The following is a 17,022-nucleotide window of genomic DNA, read 5'->3' as shown; positions in this document are numbered from 1 at the left end:
ATTAACAAGAGGCAGCGTTCCACGGGCTTTCAGCTAACCGGAGTCCAGCTCAGCGCAGCTCAGCAAGCGTGCCTAAAACATTTGGATATGATTGCGGGCCAATGTGCTATTCTTTGCTTCATTGAGATATATGCAACACAGTGTTATTAAACCGATATGTTTATGAAATAATTCAATGCCCTGTGCATTTCAGTGTTCACTCAGTGTACCCTGCTATCCCCTACTTTATAATTATGAATGGCGCGTCGCGCGTGCTGGGGTTACATTACGGGGCTGGAAAAAAGTTATCTGTGTCTTACCTGGCTCAGCTGCCCCACTGCCTTCACCACCTGCTGCATCATCTGAATTTTTTCTAAACTATCTATGCAGTGAGCCCCTGAGGCTCTTGGCTTCTTCATCTCTTTTTCTCTTTTCTTTTCTTTGCTCCTGACTTGTGCATGTTGGCAAACGGGCTCGCACGCTTATTGTCGAAGCGTTATGATGGAATAGTGCCGTGTTATTTGGCGCCTTAATCAAAGACCAAACCATTTCTGCATTAGGGGTGGTAGGTGGGTTCTTGAATCTATTTTCGAAGACAATAAAGGCAAAAGAACCAGAAATCATTCATTGAATGCAAATATAGCACATTTTTCTCCCCCAAATCAACACATTTTGAAATGAAACAGAATGATTAATGGCATCTTCATGAGGGACCAGTTCTGGGCCCCCCCTCATGCCTGGGCCCGGGACAAAATACCCGGTTGTCCCCCCCTGTCGACGGCCCTGCTCCTCTATGCTCGACGTCAATATAGAAAAAAGTTTGGATCTTCGCTTAAATTAAAATTGGGGTTTGACCTTACTTTGTGTTGAATACGACTTCAAAAACAATTCAAGATTTTATTAAGAGAAATATTGTGGCCAACACGAGTGTTAAGTTACCTAAAAGATCGCGTGAAGTTGGCTGCTATCTACTTTGCGTTCGTTCTCATTTTCCTCCATCATTTCATAGGCCAGAAACAGATGTTTTGACGTAATTTAACTTAGTAGGCTGTGATTATTATTTAACCGTAGTCTTCTAGACATTTTGACTGTTTGGGGCATTGAACGCTGGTGTATGATTTTCAGGGAATAAAGTTTAGCGCATATCAGAACATCATTGCGCTCGCAGCCTCCAACTCCTCAAATGTCCTTTAAATTGTGATATAACATAGGCTATAAGGCACGGTTCTAACATACCTTACACATTGGCTTAACGAAAATAATAATTGTTGGGGTGTCTGCTGATTTGTTAGCTATAAATTTAGGTCTAATTACTTCTGACAGTCTGCAAGCATTGCACTGTCGGGTCTTCAAGTCTGGCTGCAGCAGAGGAGCGGGCTTTCCGGGGTTTATTTTTATTTTTTAACATGCTCTATTTCTATATGTCCAAGTTTGAACTGAGTCATTTTGGCAAGATTTAATTTAATACAAAACAGAAATGGTCAGACACAAGCACGCCAAGCACATGGGAATGTATTTTGCCAATTTTGACAGTGCATGTTTTTTTAATGCCGCACCGTAGACAGCGAACGTTTAAACATGATCAAACATAGGAAATGAACGGCACAAAGCATGGCTCAAAAACAAAAAAGTTAAATAAACCCCGCTGATAGTTGATGGTGTTGCAACACATCAGTGTTATAACCCAATCTCTACCCAACCACCCGTCATTTTAATTCTCCTCAGATCAGCACCGACCTCACATTTGGCCTTGGGAGAGTTCAGTTGACGGAAATCCGTCACACGACGGAAAACTTTAATCCATGTAAACGTGTGCTAAGGAGGTGCTCTCCCGTGCTGCTTGTTGGGGAAGATAGAGGCTGTGGCACGGCAGGAGGCCTATAATGATTTAGCATGCCTAGTACACAGCTCTCGATATGGCATTAAATATTCTCACAACACTTATAGGCTAAAACGATTAAGAAACTTTATATAAGTTCATAATTACGCCAGTAACACCACACATTGGCGTGCATATGTACAAACCTGTCTGAGACACCCGTCTTCAACTCGGATACCTTCTTCTCCCTCCTCTTCCTCTAAATTGACAGTAGGCAATTATCCAACTTCCGGCGAGTGCAGCATCATTAGATGCGCCACCTACCATAGGGGAGTGTGTACAGAAGGGAACACCTCTCTGCCTGTTTAGCCGTGCGTAAGGCGTAATTGATCAATCGCAAGTGGTTGGCGCAACGCAATGGGTAGTCTAGATCAGATAGATAAACTAGATTTTTTTCTATCATGAGAAATTGGAGGTGTGAAGACAATCAAATGCGTGTGTCTCACGCTCATTGCGTGAGAGTTGGCAGCACAGCTGAAGTGGGCTGAGGAGCTGATGGCACTTTTTTGGAAACCATTTTGAGACTTCATGCGTTTATCCTGCACTCACCAAATCTCAGATTGTGGGATAAAGTCATTAAACAGACAGAGCTCACTGTATACTGCCCTTTTTATTTACTATCCATTTCCTCTAAAGTCTAAAACCATAACATTAAAATGTTCTCAACACACTTTATTTAAAAACGTCCCCAAATAAATCCCTGAACCTGCCTGAGCTGTCGTTTATCACCAGGAGGCAGTGAGAGAGTTTCTCCAGCAGGGGCGCTAAAGCTCCACATCAACACTTCCGATTTTATTTCCTACTTCCTGCTCTCTTTACCTCAGTTTAATTAAAACCATAAAAAGTGACAGGGAGCTACTTATAAGTGTTTACGCATAAAACAGAGCGACAGAACACTTAAACATGGTGGAGTTAACTTTATAATTAAACATCAAGAAACACTCTTAAAAAAGATTCCTTAAAGTTCTACTTAAAGACAAACTTTCAGGTGTCGGGTTCTAGAACCATCTCCCAGGGGTACAAACCAAATAACCTTTCAAAATTCTTAAACTCTGTACTTGTATGAGCCGCTCTGAACATTAATTCAGCTTCACTCTGATGTTCTTCACATGACTGGAGTTTTAGAGGAGAAAAAAAAATCAGCAGCCACGATGCTCTGAAGAATACATAACAAAATTAGAGCTTTATTAGGTGAAAAGTATACAATTAATTTACATAACTGTAGATACACAGAAAAATAAATATATTTACAGGATCTGTATATAATACAGAGGAAAAGAGGTGGAAAAGGAAAAAAACTCAGAAGAAAGAAGAATGCCCACAGTAAGATAAAAAAAAAAACAATTGAAATGATTTGCACAGAAGTGTCAGAAAGTTTATTGATTCAGAGGTGAAACACAAAGGTCTTCATCACCTCGCAGTCTTACAGGCTACGGCCTCGGCATCAAAATGAGACACAGCCCCAGTGAGAGGACTTTAAATAGGACACAGCTGTGGTGTGTTTATTAGAGTAATCCTGTGTGTGTGTGTGTGTGTGTGTGCTCACCACGGCCTCCAGATGGCATGTGTGTGACTCGGGAAGAGCTCTCGCCTCAGAGTCTGCTGGGCAGAGATGCAGTGAGGGGTCAGAGGTCGTGGAGGAGCCTGGGTCGCTGGTGCTAAGCTCACTGAGACCGCTGGCGTGGACGCCTTGAAAGACGAGGAGGATGAGGAGGAGTCGGACGGAGGAGAGATGGACGGAGGGAAGTGGAAGTGGCAGGGGACAGAGAGGTACTTTGGAGAGGAGGAGGAGTAGCAGGGTGAAGGAGGAGGAGATAGCGAGTATGGAGGAGATGGATATGGGTGATGCAGGACAAATGAATTGGGATACAGCCCGCTAGCAAATGAGAAGGGCTCAGCACTCGCTCGGACATCACCCCCGATCCACGCATGAGTCTGCCCATGACCTCTGACCTGCGAAAGGGCATTGGTGTGTGACTGCAGGTGATGGCGAAGGCCTTGGATGAAGTTCTCCCGCTGCGACAGATCGACACACTCAATGAAGCCGGTCAGGCGAGTGATGCACTCCTGGAAGCCGGCTGTGTAGAGCGGGTTGGTGGGGGCATGAGCGTGGATATTAGGGCCATCATGGAGCCCTGCGATGGGCACATGGGGTCTCCCGGCAGTCAGCACAGGGGCGACACAGTCGCCCGGGTCTCTGTTACAACCTGCTGATGGGTGTGAGCACAGAAAATAAAAGGAAGAGGCAGGAAAAATAAGAGGAAATGGGAGGTGTTGTGAAGTCAAAGTGTCAGAAATAAAGTGATTTAAGTTTAGATTTAAAGTTGTTTGTGAAGTTGTTCGAGTTTGTTCAAAGAATCACAGAACCATTAAAGAAAGAAGTAGACAAGAAACAAGCGAGGGACATAAGGAGACAGACGGAGGAATGGTGGGATTATAAACAGGTGTGAAGTGTGAGAGAGTAAATGAGTTCAGGGCAGAAAAACAGGAGGGGTGTGTGAGGGGGAAGTTTGTGTGTGTTAAAGGGATAAAGATGGATAAAAGAATCACACAAGAGAAAGAGAATGTGTATTAGATGTTGTTAAACTGATGATTAAATAGATGATCATCAATTAAAACTGTAAATAATGTGTCCTTTGTTCATGTGTGTGTATTTACTGGATACACACAAACCGTTCCTAGGAGCTGCTTCCAGACGGAGTCACCAATTTGGGAAATAATCTCACATTTGTCAAAATCTTTAATTCACTTTATTAAAGTGTCTGTTACTAAAAAAAAAAAAAAAGTGTTTATCATAAAATCATGTGACTGATCTGGGTTAGGTTTCCCAAAAGCCTCTTAACACTAAGAGCATCTTAACTAGGAGAGAGAGTGTTCATTGTGCTGCTCGCTCTACCATTTAACAATGATCTTTGTGCTACGATGCTTTTGGGAAACTCGGCACAGATTGTTTACCTGATAGCTTATTATAATAAAATATAAATATTAATTTGGTTTTGATTCAATTGAAATCCTTTTTTTCTGCAATAATGGCATCTACACACTTTGTAGTGCACTATATGTTCAATTTGGGACAGAAACTCTCAGTCACATGACTCAACCTTAGAACTTTGTAGAAGAAAGATTTTTCCAGAAAATGAACAAGACATGAAGTGGAACATTTGGCTAAATGTTCAAAATTCAGAATTGAGACAATTGTTAGTGCACTCTGAATAAACACAGACGTGATTCTTTAAGTGAAATACAGTTTTGGATCAAGAGGATAAAACAGTCTGTTTTTTATTTTTATTTATTGGAGAAATATATTTAGAAACTTTACCAGCATTTTCTTTTGCATTTGTGGCTTTTTTCCTGATGTACTCCACAGTGAGTTCCAAAATCTCTGCTTTTTCCAGTTTAGGGTTTTGTAATCTCTGTAAAAGACACAAATGATGATGAAGGAAAAAGCTGACTGATAAGCGGCCGACTTTAACTGGCTTCAGCAACTTTAATGATTAGGGGGCAAATAGTTCTGTGAGTATGAGAACACAGTTCACCCTGACTGCAAGGACACAGCCACCACTTTTTATTTATAATAACCATCATCATGATAGATAGATAGATAGATAGATAGATAGATAGATAGATAGATAGATAGATAGATAGATAGATAAAAAAGTGGTGGCTGTTTATTTATAATAACCATCATCACGATAAACAAATAAATAAATCACAGGACACTGCTCTGAGTGTACAGCGATGTTAAAACCCCGAGTGTCGTCTCTGAGCTTTCTCACATCAACAGATTAACAGCTGACTGAATGAAAACAAATCATTAAAAATTCCAACTCTATCTTTTTTAAATTTGAAAACAGAACTGAGCTCCATGGTTTCCAGTTTTATGTCGTACCCACCACCAGTTCTGTCCAAAACTGTTACAGTAGAACAAAAACCTACACTTTAAATTTAACCAATAAAACATCAATAGACCAGAGCGACAATGAAAATCTGTAATCGGGTGGGTTTCCTGCATCTTCACTAGGGGAGAGAGAGAGAGAGTTCATTGTGCTGCTTACTCAACCATTTAACGATGATCTCCGTGCTGTGATGCTTTTGGGAAACTCGGCACTGTTTCTTAAAGTGTGTATTTAACAGTAGTGTGTGTTGTGTGTATTTTACAGTAGTGTGTATTTTACAGTAGTGTGTTGTGTATATTTTACAGTAGTGTGTATTTTACAGTAGTGTGTATTTTATAGTAGTGTGTATTGTGTGTATTTTACAGTAGTGTGTATTTTACAGTAGTGTGTGTTGTGTATATTTTACAATAGTGTGTATTTTACAGTAGTGTGTGTTGTGTGTATTTTACAGTAGTGTGTATTTAACAGTAGTGTGTGTTGTGTGTATTTTACAGTAGTGTGTATTTTACAGTAGTGTGTGTTGTGTGTATTTTACAGTAGTGTGTATTTTACAGTAGTGTGTGTTGTGTGTATTTTACAGTAGTGTGTATTTTACAGTAGTGTGTGTTGTGTGTATTTTACAGTAGTGTGTATTTTACAGTAGTGTGTGTTGTGTGTATTTTACAGTAGTGTGTATTGTGTCTATTTTACAGTAGTGTGTATTTTACAGTAGTGTGTGTTGTGTGTATTTTACAGTAGTGTGTATTGTGTGTATTTTACAGTAGTGTGTATTTTACAGTAGTGTGTATTGTGTGTATTTTACAGTAGTGTGTATTTTACAGTAGTGTGTGTTGTGTGTATTTTACAGTAGTGTGTATTGTGTGTATTTTACAGTAGTGTGTATTGTGTGTATTTTACAGTAGTGTGTGTTGTGTGTATTTTACAGTAGTGTGTATTTTACAGTAGTGTGTATTGTGTGTATTTTACAGTAGTGTGTATTTTACAGTAGTGTGTATTGTGTGTATTTTACAGTAGTGTGTATTGTGTGTATTTTACAGTAGTGTGTATTTTACAGTAGTGTGTGTTGTGTGTATTTTACAGTAGTGTGTATTTTACAGTAGTGTGTATTGTGTGTATTTTACAGTAGTGTGTATTTTACAGTAGTGTGTGTTGTGTGTATTTTACAGTAGTGTGTATTGTGTGTATTTTACAGTAGTGTGTATTGTGTGTATTTTACAGTAGTGTGTGTTGTGTGTATTTTACAGTAGTGTGTATTTTACAGTAGTGTGTATTGTGTGTATTTTACAGTAGTGTGTATTTTACAGTAGTGTGTGTTGTGTGTATTTTACAGTAGTGTGTATTGTGTGTATTTTACAGTAGTGTGTATTTTACAGTAGTGTGTATTGTGTGTATTTTACAGTAGTGTGTATTTTACAGTAGTGTGTGTTGTGTGTATTTTACAGTAGTGTGTATTGTGTGTATTTTACAGTAGTGTGTATTGTGTGTATTTTACAGTAGTGTGTGTTGTGTGTATTTTACAGTAGTGTGTATTTTACAGTAGTGTGTATTGTGTGTATTTTACAGTAGTGTGTATTTTACAGTAGTGTGTGTTGTGTGTATTTTACAGTAGTGTGTATTTTACAGTAGTGTGTGTTGTGTGTATTTTACAGTAGTGTGTATTTTACAGTAGTGTGTGTTGTGTGTATTTTACAGTAGTGTGTATTTTACAGTAGTGTGTATTGTGTGTATTTTACAGTAGTGTGTATTGTGTGTATTTTACAGTAGTGTGTATTTTACAGTAGTGTGTGTTGTGTGTATTTTACAGTAGTGTGTATTGTGTGTATTTTACAGTAGTGTGTATTTTACAGTAGTGTGTGTTGTGTGTATTTTACAGTAGTGTGTATTGTGTGTATTTTACAGTAGTGTGTATTTTACAGTAGTGTGTATTGTGTGTATTTTACAGTAGTGTGTATTTTACAGTAGTGTGTGTTGTGTGTATTTTACAGTAGTGTGTATTGTGTGTGTTTTACAGTAGTGTGTATTGTGTGTATTTTACAGTAGTGTGTGTTGTGTGTATTTTACAGTAGTGTGTATTTTACAGTAGTGTGTATTGTGTGTATTTTACAGTAGTGTGTATTTTACAGTAGTGTGTGTTGTGTGTATTTTACAGTAGTGTGTATTGTGTGTATTTTACAGTAGTGTGTATTTTACAGTAGTGTGTATTGTGTGTATTTTACAGTAGTGTGTATTTTACAGTAGTGTGTGTTGTGTGTATTTTACAGTAGTGTGTATTGTGTGTATTTTACAGTAGTGTGTATTGTGTGTATTTTACAGTAGTGTGTGTTGTGTGTATTTTACAGTAGTGTGTATTTTACAGTAGTGTGTATTGTGTGTATTTTACAGTAGTGTGTATTTTACAGTAGTGTGTATTGTGTGTATTTTACAGTAGTGTGTATTGTGTGTATTTTACAGTAGTGTGTATTTTACAGTAGTGTGTATTGTGTGTATTTTACAGTAGTGTGTATTTTACAGTAGTGTGTGTTGTGTGTATTTTACAGTAGTGTGTATTGTGTGTATTTTACAGTAGTGTGTATTGTGTGTATTTTACAGTAGTGTGTGTTGTGTGTATTTTACAGTAGTGTGTATTTTACAGTAGTGTGTATTGTGTGTATTTTACAGTAGTGTGTATTTTACAGTAGTGTGTGTTGTGTGTATTTTACAGTAGTGTGTATTGTGTGTATTTTACAGTAGTGTGTATTTTACAGTAGTGTGTATTGTGTGTATTTTACAGTAGTGTGTATTTTACAGTAGTGTGTGTTGTGTGTATTTTACAGTAGTGTGTATTGTGTGTATTTTACAGTAGTGTGTATTGTGTGTATTTTACAGTAGTGTGTGTTGTGTGTATTTTACAGTAGTGTGTATTTTACAGTAGTGTGTATTGTGTGTATTTTACAGTAGTGTGTATTTTACAGTAGTGTGTATTGTGTGTATTTTACAGTAGTGTGTATTGTGTGTATTTTACAGTAGTGTGTATTTTACAGTAGTGTGTATTGTGTGTATTTTACAGTAGTGTGTATTTTACAGTAGTGTGTATTGTGTGTATTTTACAGTAGTGTGTATTGTGTGTATTTTACAGTAGTGTGTGTTGTGTGTATTTTACAATAGTGTGTATTTTACAGTAGTGTGTATTGTGTGTATTTTACAGTCTCGTCTCGTCTTCTTCCGCTTTATCTGGGACCGGGTCGCGGAGGCAGCAGTCTAAGCATGGAAGCCCAAACTTCCTTTTCCCCAGACATCTTGGCCAGCTCCTCGGGAAGAACACCGAGGTGTTCCCAGGCCAGCCGAGAGACATAGTCCCTCCAGCATGTCCTGGGTCTTCCCCGGGGCCTCCTCCCGGGGAGACATGCCTGGAACACCTCCTCAGGGAGGCATCCAGGAGGCATCCGAAAAAGATGCCCGAGGCACCTCAGCTGATTCCTCTTGATGTGGAGGAGCAGCCGCTCTACTCTGAGCTCCTCCCGAGTGACTGTACTTCTCACCCTATCTCTAAGGGAGCGCCTAGCCACCCTGTGAAGGAAACTCATTTCGGCCACTTGTATCCGCAATCTTGTTCTTTCGGTCATTACCCGAAGCTCATGGCCATAGGTGAGAGTCGGAACGTAGATCGACCGGTAAATTGAGAGCTTTGCCTTTTGGCTCAGCTCCTTCTTCACCATGATGGACTGGTAAAGCAACCACATCACTGCGGAGGCTGCACCGATCTGCCTGTTGATCTCACGCTCCATCCTTCCCTCACTCGTGAACAAGATCCCGAGATACTTAAACTCCTCCACTTGAGGCAGGACTTCTCCACCAACCTGAAGAGGGCAAGCCACCCTTTTCCAGTCGAGAACCATGGCCTCGGACTTGGATGTGCTGATTCTCATCCCAGCCACTTCACACTCGACTGCAAACTGCCCCAGTGCATGCTGGAGGTCCTGGTTTGAAGAAGCCAACAGGACAACATCATCTGCAAAAAGCAGAGATGAAATCCTGTGGTTCCCAAACAGGATTCCTTCCGGCCCCTGGCTGCGCCTAGAAATTCTGTCCATAAAAATTATGAACAGAACCGGTGACAAAGGGCAGCCCTGCCGGAGTCCACCATGCACTGGGAACAGGTCTGACTTACTGCTGGCAATGCAAACCAGACTCTTGCTCCATTCATACAGGGACTGGACAGCCCTTAGCAAAGAGCTCCGAACCCCATACTCCCGAAGCACCCCCCACAGAATACCACGGGGGACATGGTCGAATGCCTTCTCCAGATCCACAAAACACATGTGGACTGGTTGGGCAAACTCCCATGAACCCTCGAGCACCCTATGAAGGGTATAGAGCTGGTCCAGTGTTCCGCGACCAGGATGAAAACCGCATTGTTCCTCCTGGATCCGAGGTTCAACTATCGGTCGAATTCTCCTCTCCAGTACCCTGGAGTAAACTTTCCCTGGGAGGCTGAGAAGTGTGATTCCCCTATAATTGGAGCACACTCTCCGGTCCCCTTTCTTAAAAAGAGGGACCACCACCCCAGTCTGCCACTCCAGAGGCACTGTCCCTGACTGCCACGCAATGTTGCAGAGGCATGTCAACCAAGACAGCCCCACAACATCCAGAGACTTGAGATACTCAGGGCGGATCTCATCCACCCCCAGTGCCTTGCCACCGAGGAGCTTGCAAACCACCTCAGTGACTTTGGCTTGGGTAATGGACGAGTCCACCTCTGAGTCATCAGCCTCAGTCTCCTCAATGGAAGACATGATGGTGGGATTGAGGAGATCCTCAAAGTATTCCTTCCACCGCCCGACAATGTCCCCAGTCGAGGTCAACAGCTCCCCACCCGCACTGTAAACAGTGTTGGCAGAGTACTGCTTCCCCCTCCTGAGGCGCCGGACGGTTTGCCAGAATTTCTTCGAGGCCGACCGATAGTCCTTCTCCATGGCCTCCCCGAACTCCTCCCAGTTCCGAATTTTTGCCTCCGCAACTGCCCAAGCTGCAGCACGCCTGGCCTGCCGATACCTGTCAGCTGCCTCAGGAGTCCCGGAGGTCAACATGGCCCAATAGGACTCCTTCTTCAGCTTGACGGCATCCCTTACTTCCGGTGTCCACCACCGGGTTCGGGGATTGCCGCCACGACAGGCACCAGAGACCTTGCGGCCACAGCTCCGAACAGCTGCATCCACAATGGAGGTAGAGAACATGGTCCACTCAGACTCAATGTCCCCCATCTCCCTCGGAAGCTGGGAAAAGCTCTCCCGGAGGTGGGAGTTAAAGACCTCCCCAACAGAGTGCTCGGCCAGACGTTCCCAGCAGACCCTCACCATACGTTTGGGCCTGCCAGGTCTGTCCAGCTTCCTCCTCTGCCAGCGGCTCCAACTCACCACCAGGTGGTGATCAGTTGACAGCTCAGCCCCTCTCTTCACCCAAGTGTCCAAGACATACTGTAGGGCCGGAGATCAGATGAAACAACAACAAAGTCTATCATCGACCTCCGACCTAAGGTGTCCTGGTGCCACGTGCACTTATGGACACCCCTATGCTCGAACATGGTGTTTGTTATGGACAAACCGTGACTAGCACAGAAGTCCAATAACAAAACACCACTCGGGTTCAGATCGGGGAGGCTGTTCCTCCCAATCACGTCCCTCCAGGTGTCACTGTCATCACCCACGTGAGCACTGAAGTCCCCTAGTAGCACAATGGAGTCCCCAGTCTGAGCACCCCTCAGTACCTCTCCCAGGGACTCCAGGAAGGCCGGATACTCTACACTGCTATTCGGCCCGTAGGCACAAACAACAGCAAGAGCCCTCACCCCAATCTGAAGGTGCAGAGAGGCGACCCTCTCGTTCACTGGGGTATACTCCAACACATGACGGCTGAGCTGGGGAGCTATAAGCAAGGTCACACCAGCCCACCGTCGCTCACCATGGGCGACTCCAGAGAAGTGGAGAGTCCAGCCCCTCTCGAGGAGCTGGGTTCCAGAGCCCAAGCTGTGCGTGGAGGTGAGCCTGACTATCTCTAGCCGGTACCTCTCAACCTCCCGCACAAGCTCAGGCTCTTTCCCCCCCAGCAAAGTGACATTCCATGTCCCAACAGCTAGCTGTGAGTCCGGGGATCAGGTCTTTGAGGCCCCTGCCTTCGACTGCCACCCAATCCACACTGCACCAGCCCCCTACTGCTACCTCTGTGGGTGGTGAACCCACAGGAGGTTGGGCCCACGTCACCTCTTCGGGCTGAGTCCGGCCGGGCCCCATGGGCAAAGGCCTGGCCACCAAGCGCTTGCTTGCGAGCCCCAACCCTGGGCTTGGCTCCAGGGTGGGGCCCCGGCTGCGCCATACCGGGCGACGTCACGGTCCTTGGTTGTTTCTCCATAAGGGTTTTGGTGAACTGCTCTTGGTCTGGCCTGTCACCTAGGACCTGTCTGCCTTGGGAAACCCTGACAGGGGATAATGCCCCCGACAACATAGCTCCTAGGATCATTCAAGCACACAAACCCCTCCACCACAATAAGGTGGCAGTTCTAGGAGGGATATTTTACAGTAGTGTGTATTTTACAGTAGGGTGTGTTGTATTTTACAGTAGTGTATATTTCACAGTAGGGTGTGTTGTGTGTATTTTACAATAGTGTGTATTTTACAGTAGTATGTATTGTGTGTATTTTACAGTAGTGTGTATTTTACAGTAGTGTGTATTGTGTGTATTTTACAGTAGTGTGTATTGTGTGTGTTTTACAATGGTGTGTATTTTACAGTAGTATGTGTTGTGTATATTTTACAATAGTGTGTATTTTACAGTAGTGTGTATTGTGTGTATTTTACAGTAGTGTGTATTTTACAGTAGTGTGTGTTGTGTGTATTTTACAGTAGTGTGTATTTTACAGTAGTATGTATTGTGTGTATTTTACAGTAGTGTGTGTTGTGTGTATTTTACAGTAGTGTGTATTTTACAGTAGTGTGTGTTGTGTATATTTTACAAGTGTGTATTTTACAGTGTGTATTGTGTGTATTTTACAGCAGTGTGTATTTTACAGTAGTGTGTGTTGTGTGTATTTTACTGTAGTGTGTATTTTACAGTAATGTGTATTGTGTGTATTTTACAATAGTGTGTATTTTACAGTAGTGTGTAGTGTGTGTATTTTACAGTAGTGTGTATTTTACAGTAGTGTGTATTGTGTGTATTTTAAAGTAGTGTGTATTTTACAGTAGTGTGTATTGTGCGTATTTTACATATTGTTTTTTCATGATGCTTGTTATTCCGTGTATTATTGTATTATTCAGAGCCACTAATGTTAATATTTTAGAATTTGGGAATTTTAAACCTTTATTCATCACATGTACGTCAGAGCACAGTGAAATACTTTCTGTGCATTTAACCCATCTGAAACAGTGAACACACACACACACACACACAAACACACACACAAACACACACACAAATAAATGAGCTCTGAACACACACAAACACACACGCGCGCGCGTGCGCACACACAAGTGAGCTTTGAACACACATGCACATAAGTGAGCTCTGAACACACACACACACACACACACACACACACACACACACACACACACACACACACACACACACAACAGTGGGGGTTTAGGTGTCTTGCTTAAGGGCACTTCAGCTCTGGATGAAGAGGGAGGGGAAAATGTTGTTCATTCACACACACACACACACACACACACACACACACACACACACACACACACACACACACACACACACACACACACTTTCCTGCTGGTGCAGGGAATTGAACCAGCAACCTTTCGGTCACAAAACCTTCCTCACATTTAGGCCATGGCTTCCCTAATTGGCATTTAATAATAATAATAATAATAATAATAATAATAATAATAATGTAATAGTAAGCTGTAATAAATGATATGAGGTGTGTAAAAGATCTCATTGAGACAAATTAGCTGATCAGACATTTGGACAAACAGAAAAAGCTACAGCCCCCCATGTCTGTAGCGGTCTCCTCAATTACCCCTTTTCCACCAAATCAGTCCCAGGGCTGGTTCGGGGCTGGTGCTGGTTCACAACTCGTTCAACTTGCGAGCCAGCTGAGAACCAGTTTGCTTTTCTATCGCTCGCGGTGCTAAGCGGAGCCACGTCATTACGTCGCTGTATACGTCAGTTACGTCACTGTATACGTCATTACGTCGCTGTATACGTCAGTTACGTCGCTACGTTTGCTTAAACCTTGGCGCAAATATCGAAGCAAAAACAACGCAGAAGCAGCAGCAGCAGCAGCAACAACAACAATAATAATAATAATGGATGACTTCGCGTTTGTACAGCTGCTGCTTCTCGCCGCTTAAAAACGGCGATCTTTCGGGGTCTTGTTATTGTTGTTGGTCTTAACAACTCCGCCCCCCCGCTGACGTAAGCGGTTCTTTCCTCTGGCCCAGCAGAGAGTTGGTGCTAGCCTGGAACCGGTTTTTCTGGCCCCAGAGCCAGTTCTTTGTCAGTGGAAACAGAAAACCCGGTTCCAAACTAAGCACTGGCCCCGAACCAGCCCTGGAACTGCTTTGGTGGAAAAGGGGCAAATGAGATCTCACTCAGTACCGAGTCCAGTGTGTTGTCCAGAAGGAGAGTTCTCAGTTCATCTAAACGCTGATTAATCCGATCTCTCCTCTTCTTCTCTATCACCGGCTTCAGGACCTGAGAAAGTTATTAAAGTGATGATTATTAAACAGTGATTATTAAAGTGATGATTATTAAAGTGATGATTATTAAACAGTGATTATTAAAGTGATGATTATTAAACAGTGATTATTAAAGTGATGATTATTAAAGTGATGATTATTAAACAGTGATTATTAAAGTGATGATTATTAAAGTGATGATTATTAAACAGTGATTATTAAAGTGATGATTATTAAACAGTGATTATTAAAGTGATGATTATTAGTGATGATTATTAAACAGTGATTATTAAAGTGATGATTATTAAACACTGATGATTATTAAACAGTGATTATTAAAGTGATGATTATTAAAGTGATGATTATTAAACAGTGATTATTAAAGTGATGATTATTAAACAGTGATGATCAAAGTGATGATTATTAAAGTGATGATTATTAAACAGTGATTATTAAAGTGATGCTTATTACAGTGATTATTATTAAACAGTGATGATTATTAAAGTGATGATTATTTAACAGTGATTATTACAGTGATTATTATTAAACAGTGATTATTAAAGTGATGATTATTAAACAGTGATGATTATTAAAGTGATTATTAGTAAAGTGATGATTATTAAAGTGATTATTAGTAAAGTGATGATTATTAAACAGTGATTATTAAAGTGATGATTATTAAACAGTGATGATTATTAAAGTGATTATTATTAACCAGTGATTATTAAAGTGATTATTATTAACCAGTGATTATTAAAGTGATAATTATTAAACAGTGATTATTAAAGTGTTGATTATTAAACATTGATTATTAAAGTGATGATTATTAAACAGTGATGATTATTAAATCACTGATTCTTGAAACTTTGGCAAAAACATGTCCCACTAAGAAAAGTGCTAAGTCTGTTGGAAATTAATAACATTTTCATAAATAAAAAAAAATTAAAGTCATAATCAGGGGGTCCTTTGCACATATGTAAGGTTCTTTTATAGGATTGTTTTTATTTTTTTATTAATTTAATGATTATATGCTAGCCACTGCCTACAAAATCAGTTGTCCTTGGATAGGAGCTAATCACTTCAACCTGATTAAAAAAACAAAAAGTAATAATTTAATTGAATAATACCTTTACTACATGAAAGAATACACTGTTATATGTATTTAAAACTGCAAACAGTGAGTTTTGAACGATGTTTACTATTATTTTGTGGTTGCTCAAAATGTGTCCCACATTTGTCACCACCGTCAGATATTTACAAAAAGCAATAAAATCAGGCAACTACAAGGTCAACTATATTCCTGAGGACCCTCTTTTCAACCCTTCATCTCTACTGCATGCTTCCAGATTACTCAAGCTCCTGTAAGTTTGGTATTTTTTCTTAAACTTGCTCATGTTTTTGGACACTGCTACAGTCACAACCATAGCATGTCAACACCGTCACTTTTGTATAAAAAATATTAGATTAGATTACGACATAAATGTATACTTTTTAAGAAGAGGTCTGAAGTAGCTAGCAACAGAGGGAAAACAAGATGGCTAATGTGAACAACTCCTGCATATCATGTCAAAGAGTAGGTTTTTGTCACCACCGTCAGACGTCACCACCATCAGGTTTTCTGACGTTGTGAATGGGAATATCTTCCATGAGATGGTTGGCAGAAGCCTCAGCAGCACTAAGCTCTACATCATTATGGAAGCTGACATGCAGCCATATGATGCACTCCTTTCTCAACCACTCAAACCTGTTCCTGCAACAAGGAAACTCCATCAGGTCATACCGACACACCGAAACGACTCTGAGATCTATTGCAGATCACTGTCCTGTTTCTGCAGTGAGCCACAGATGTGTGAGTGTTTCAGCCCAACAATATTCCAGTTGACTGCCAACACATCCAAGGTACAGGTTGAGGATGACTGTCCTATACCAATGCAAAAGAGGAAGAGTCCTTTGGCAATGCTGATGGAGGAAATGGAGCAGGAGGAAATGGAATGGGAGGAAAGTGAGCATGAGCCAATGGAGCAAGAACCACTGACCAAGAGTGGTCCTGATGGGACTGTGACAGATCTATCTACTGATGTAGTTCATCGTGGAGATTGGCTTGCAGTCATTTATGACCAGAACTGGTGGTTAGCAAAGGCTGTCACTGTGGACGCTGATCATCAGGATGTGGAAGTGGAATTTTTCCACCCTCATGGGCCCAACACACAATTTTATCCCAAAAAAAGTGGAAAGGATATGTGCTTCATACCATTTGACCATATTCTGGTCAAACTTGTGGAACTAGGTCGTGCAAGCAGGACGAGGGAGATATACAACCTGTCGGCTGAAGTCATGGACTTCATAGAGGAGAGACATATACACCATATGCTTCTTAATAAAGGCAAATGAGTGGTGGAGTGATGTAAAACAGTCAGGGAATACTCAAAGGAGTTCACATATGAATTATTATTTTTATTATTGTGCCAGATGTGTTTTGTGGCATTTACACAGAATTTCTTATTGAATGTTTGCTCACAATAATTTAGTTATTTTTGAGTTTTTAGTTAATAACAGATATAGAGTTTGTTTTGTTCTTGTTTTTGTTGTTTTGTTATCT

General features: G+C 41.2%; 1 protein-coding gene across 1 annotated transcript; it reads right to left on the bottom strand.

Annotated features, from left to right (window-relative positions):
* Positions 1–3,400: 3,400 nt before the first annotated feature.
* On the bottom strand, positions 3,401–16,070 carry her1 (hairy-related 1). The gene is made up of 4 exons (XM_060912181.1): positions 16,047–16,070; positions 14,344–14,439; positions 5,178–5,271; positions 3,401–4,068 (listed from the first exon to the last, which is right to left on the bottom strand). The coding sequence occupies exons 1-4, from the start codon at positions 16,068–16,070 to the stop codon at positions 3,401–3,403; spliced, it is 882 nt and encodes a 293-aa protein (XP_060768164.1).
* Between the last annotated feature and the right edge of the window lie 952 nt (positions 16,071–17,022).

The sequence above is a fragment of the Neoarius graeffei genome, chromosome 28 (genome assembly GCF_027579695.1).
Source record: "Neoarius graeffei isolate fNeoGra1 chromosome 28, fNeoGra1.pri, whole genome shotgun sequence".
Lineage (NCBI taxonomy): Eukaryota > Metazoa > Chordata > Actinopteri > Siluriformes > Ariidae > Neoarius > Neoarius graeffei.
The sequence above is the reverse complement of the archived record's forward strand: the minus strand, read 5'-3'. Positions and strand labels throughout refer to the sequence as shown.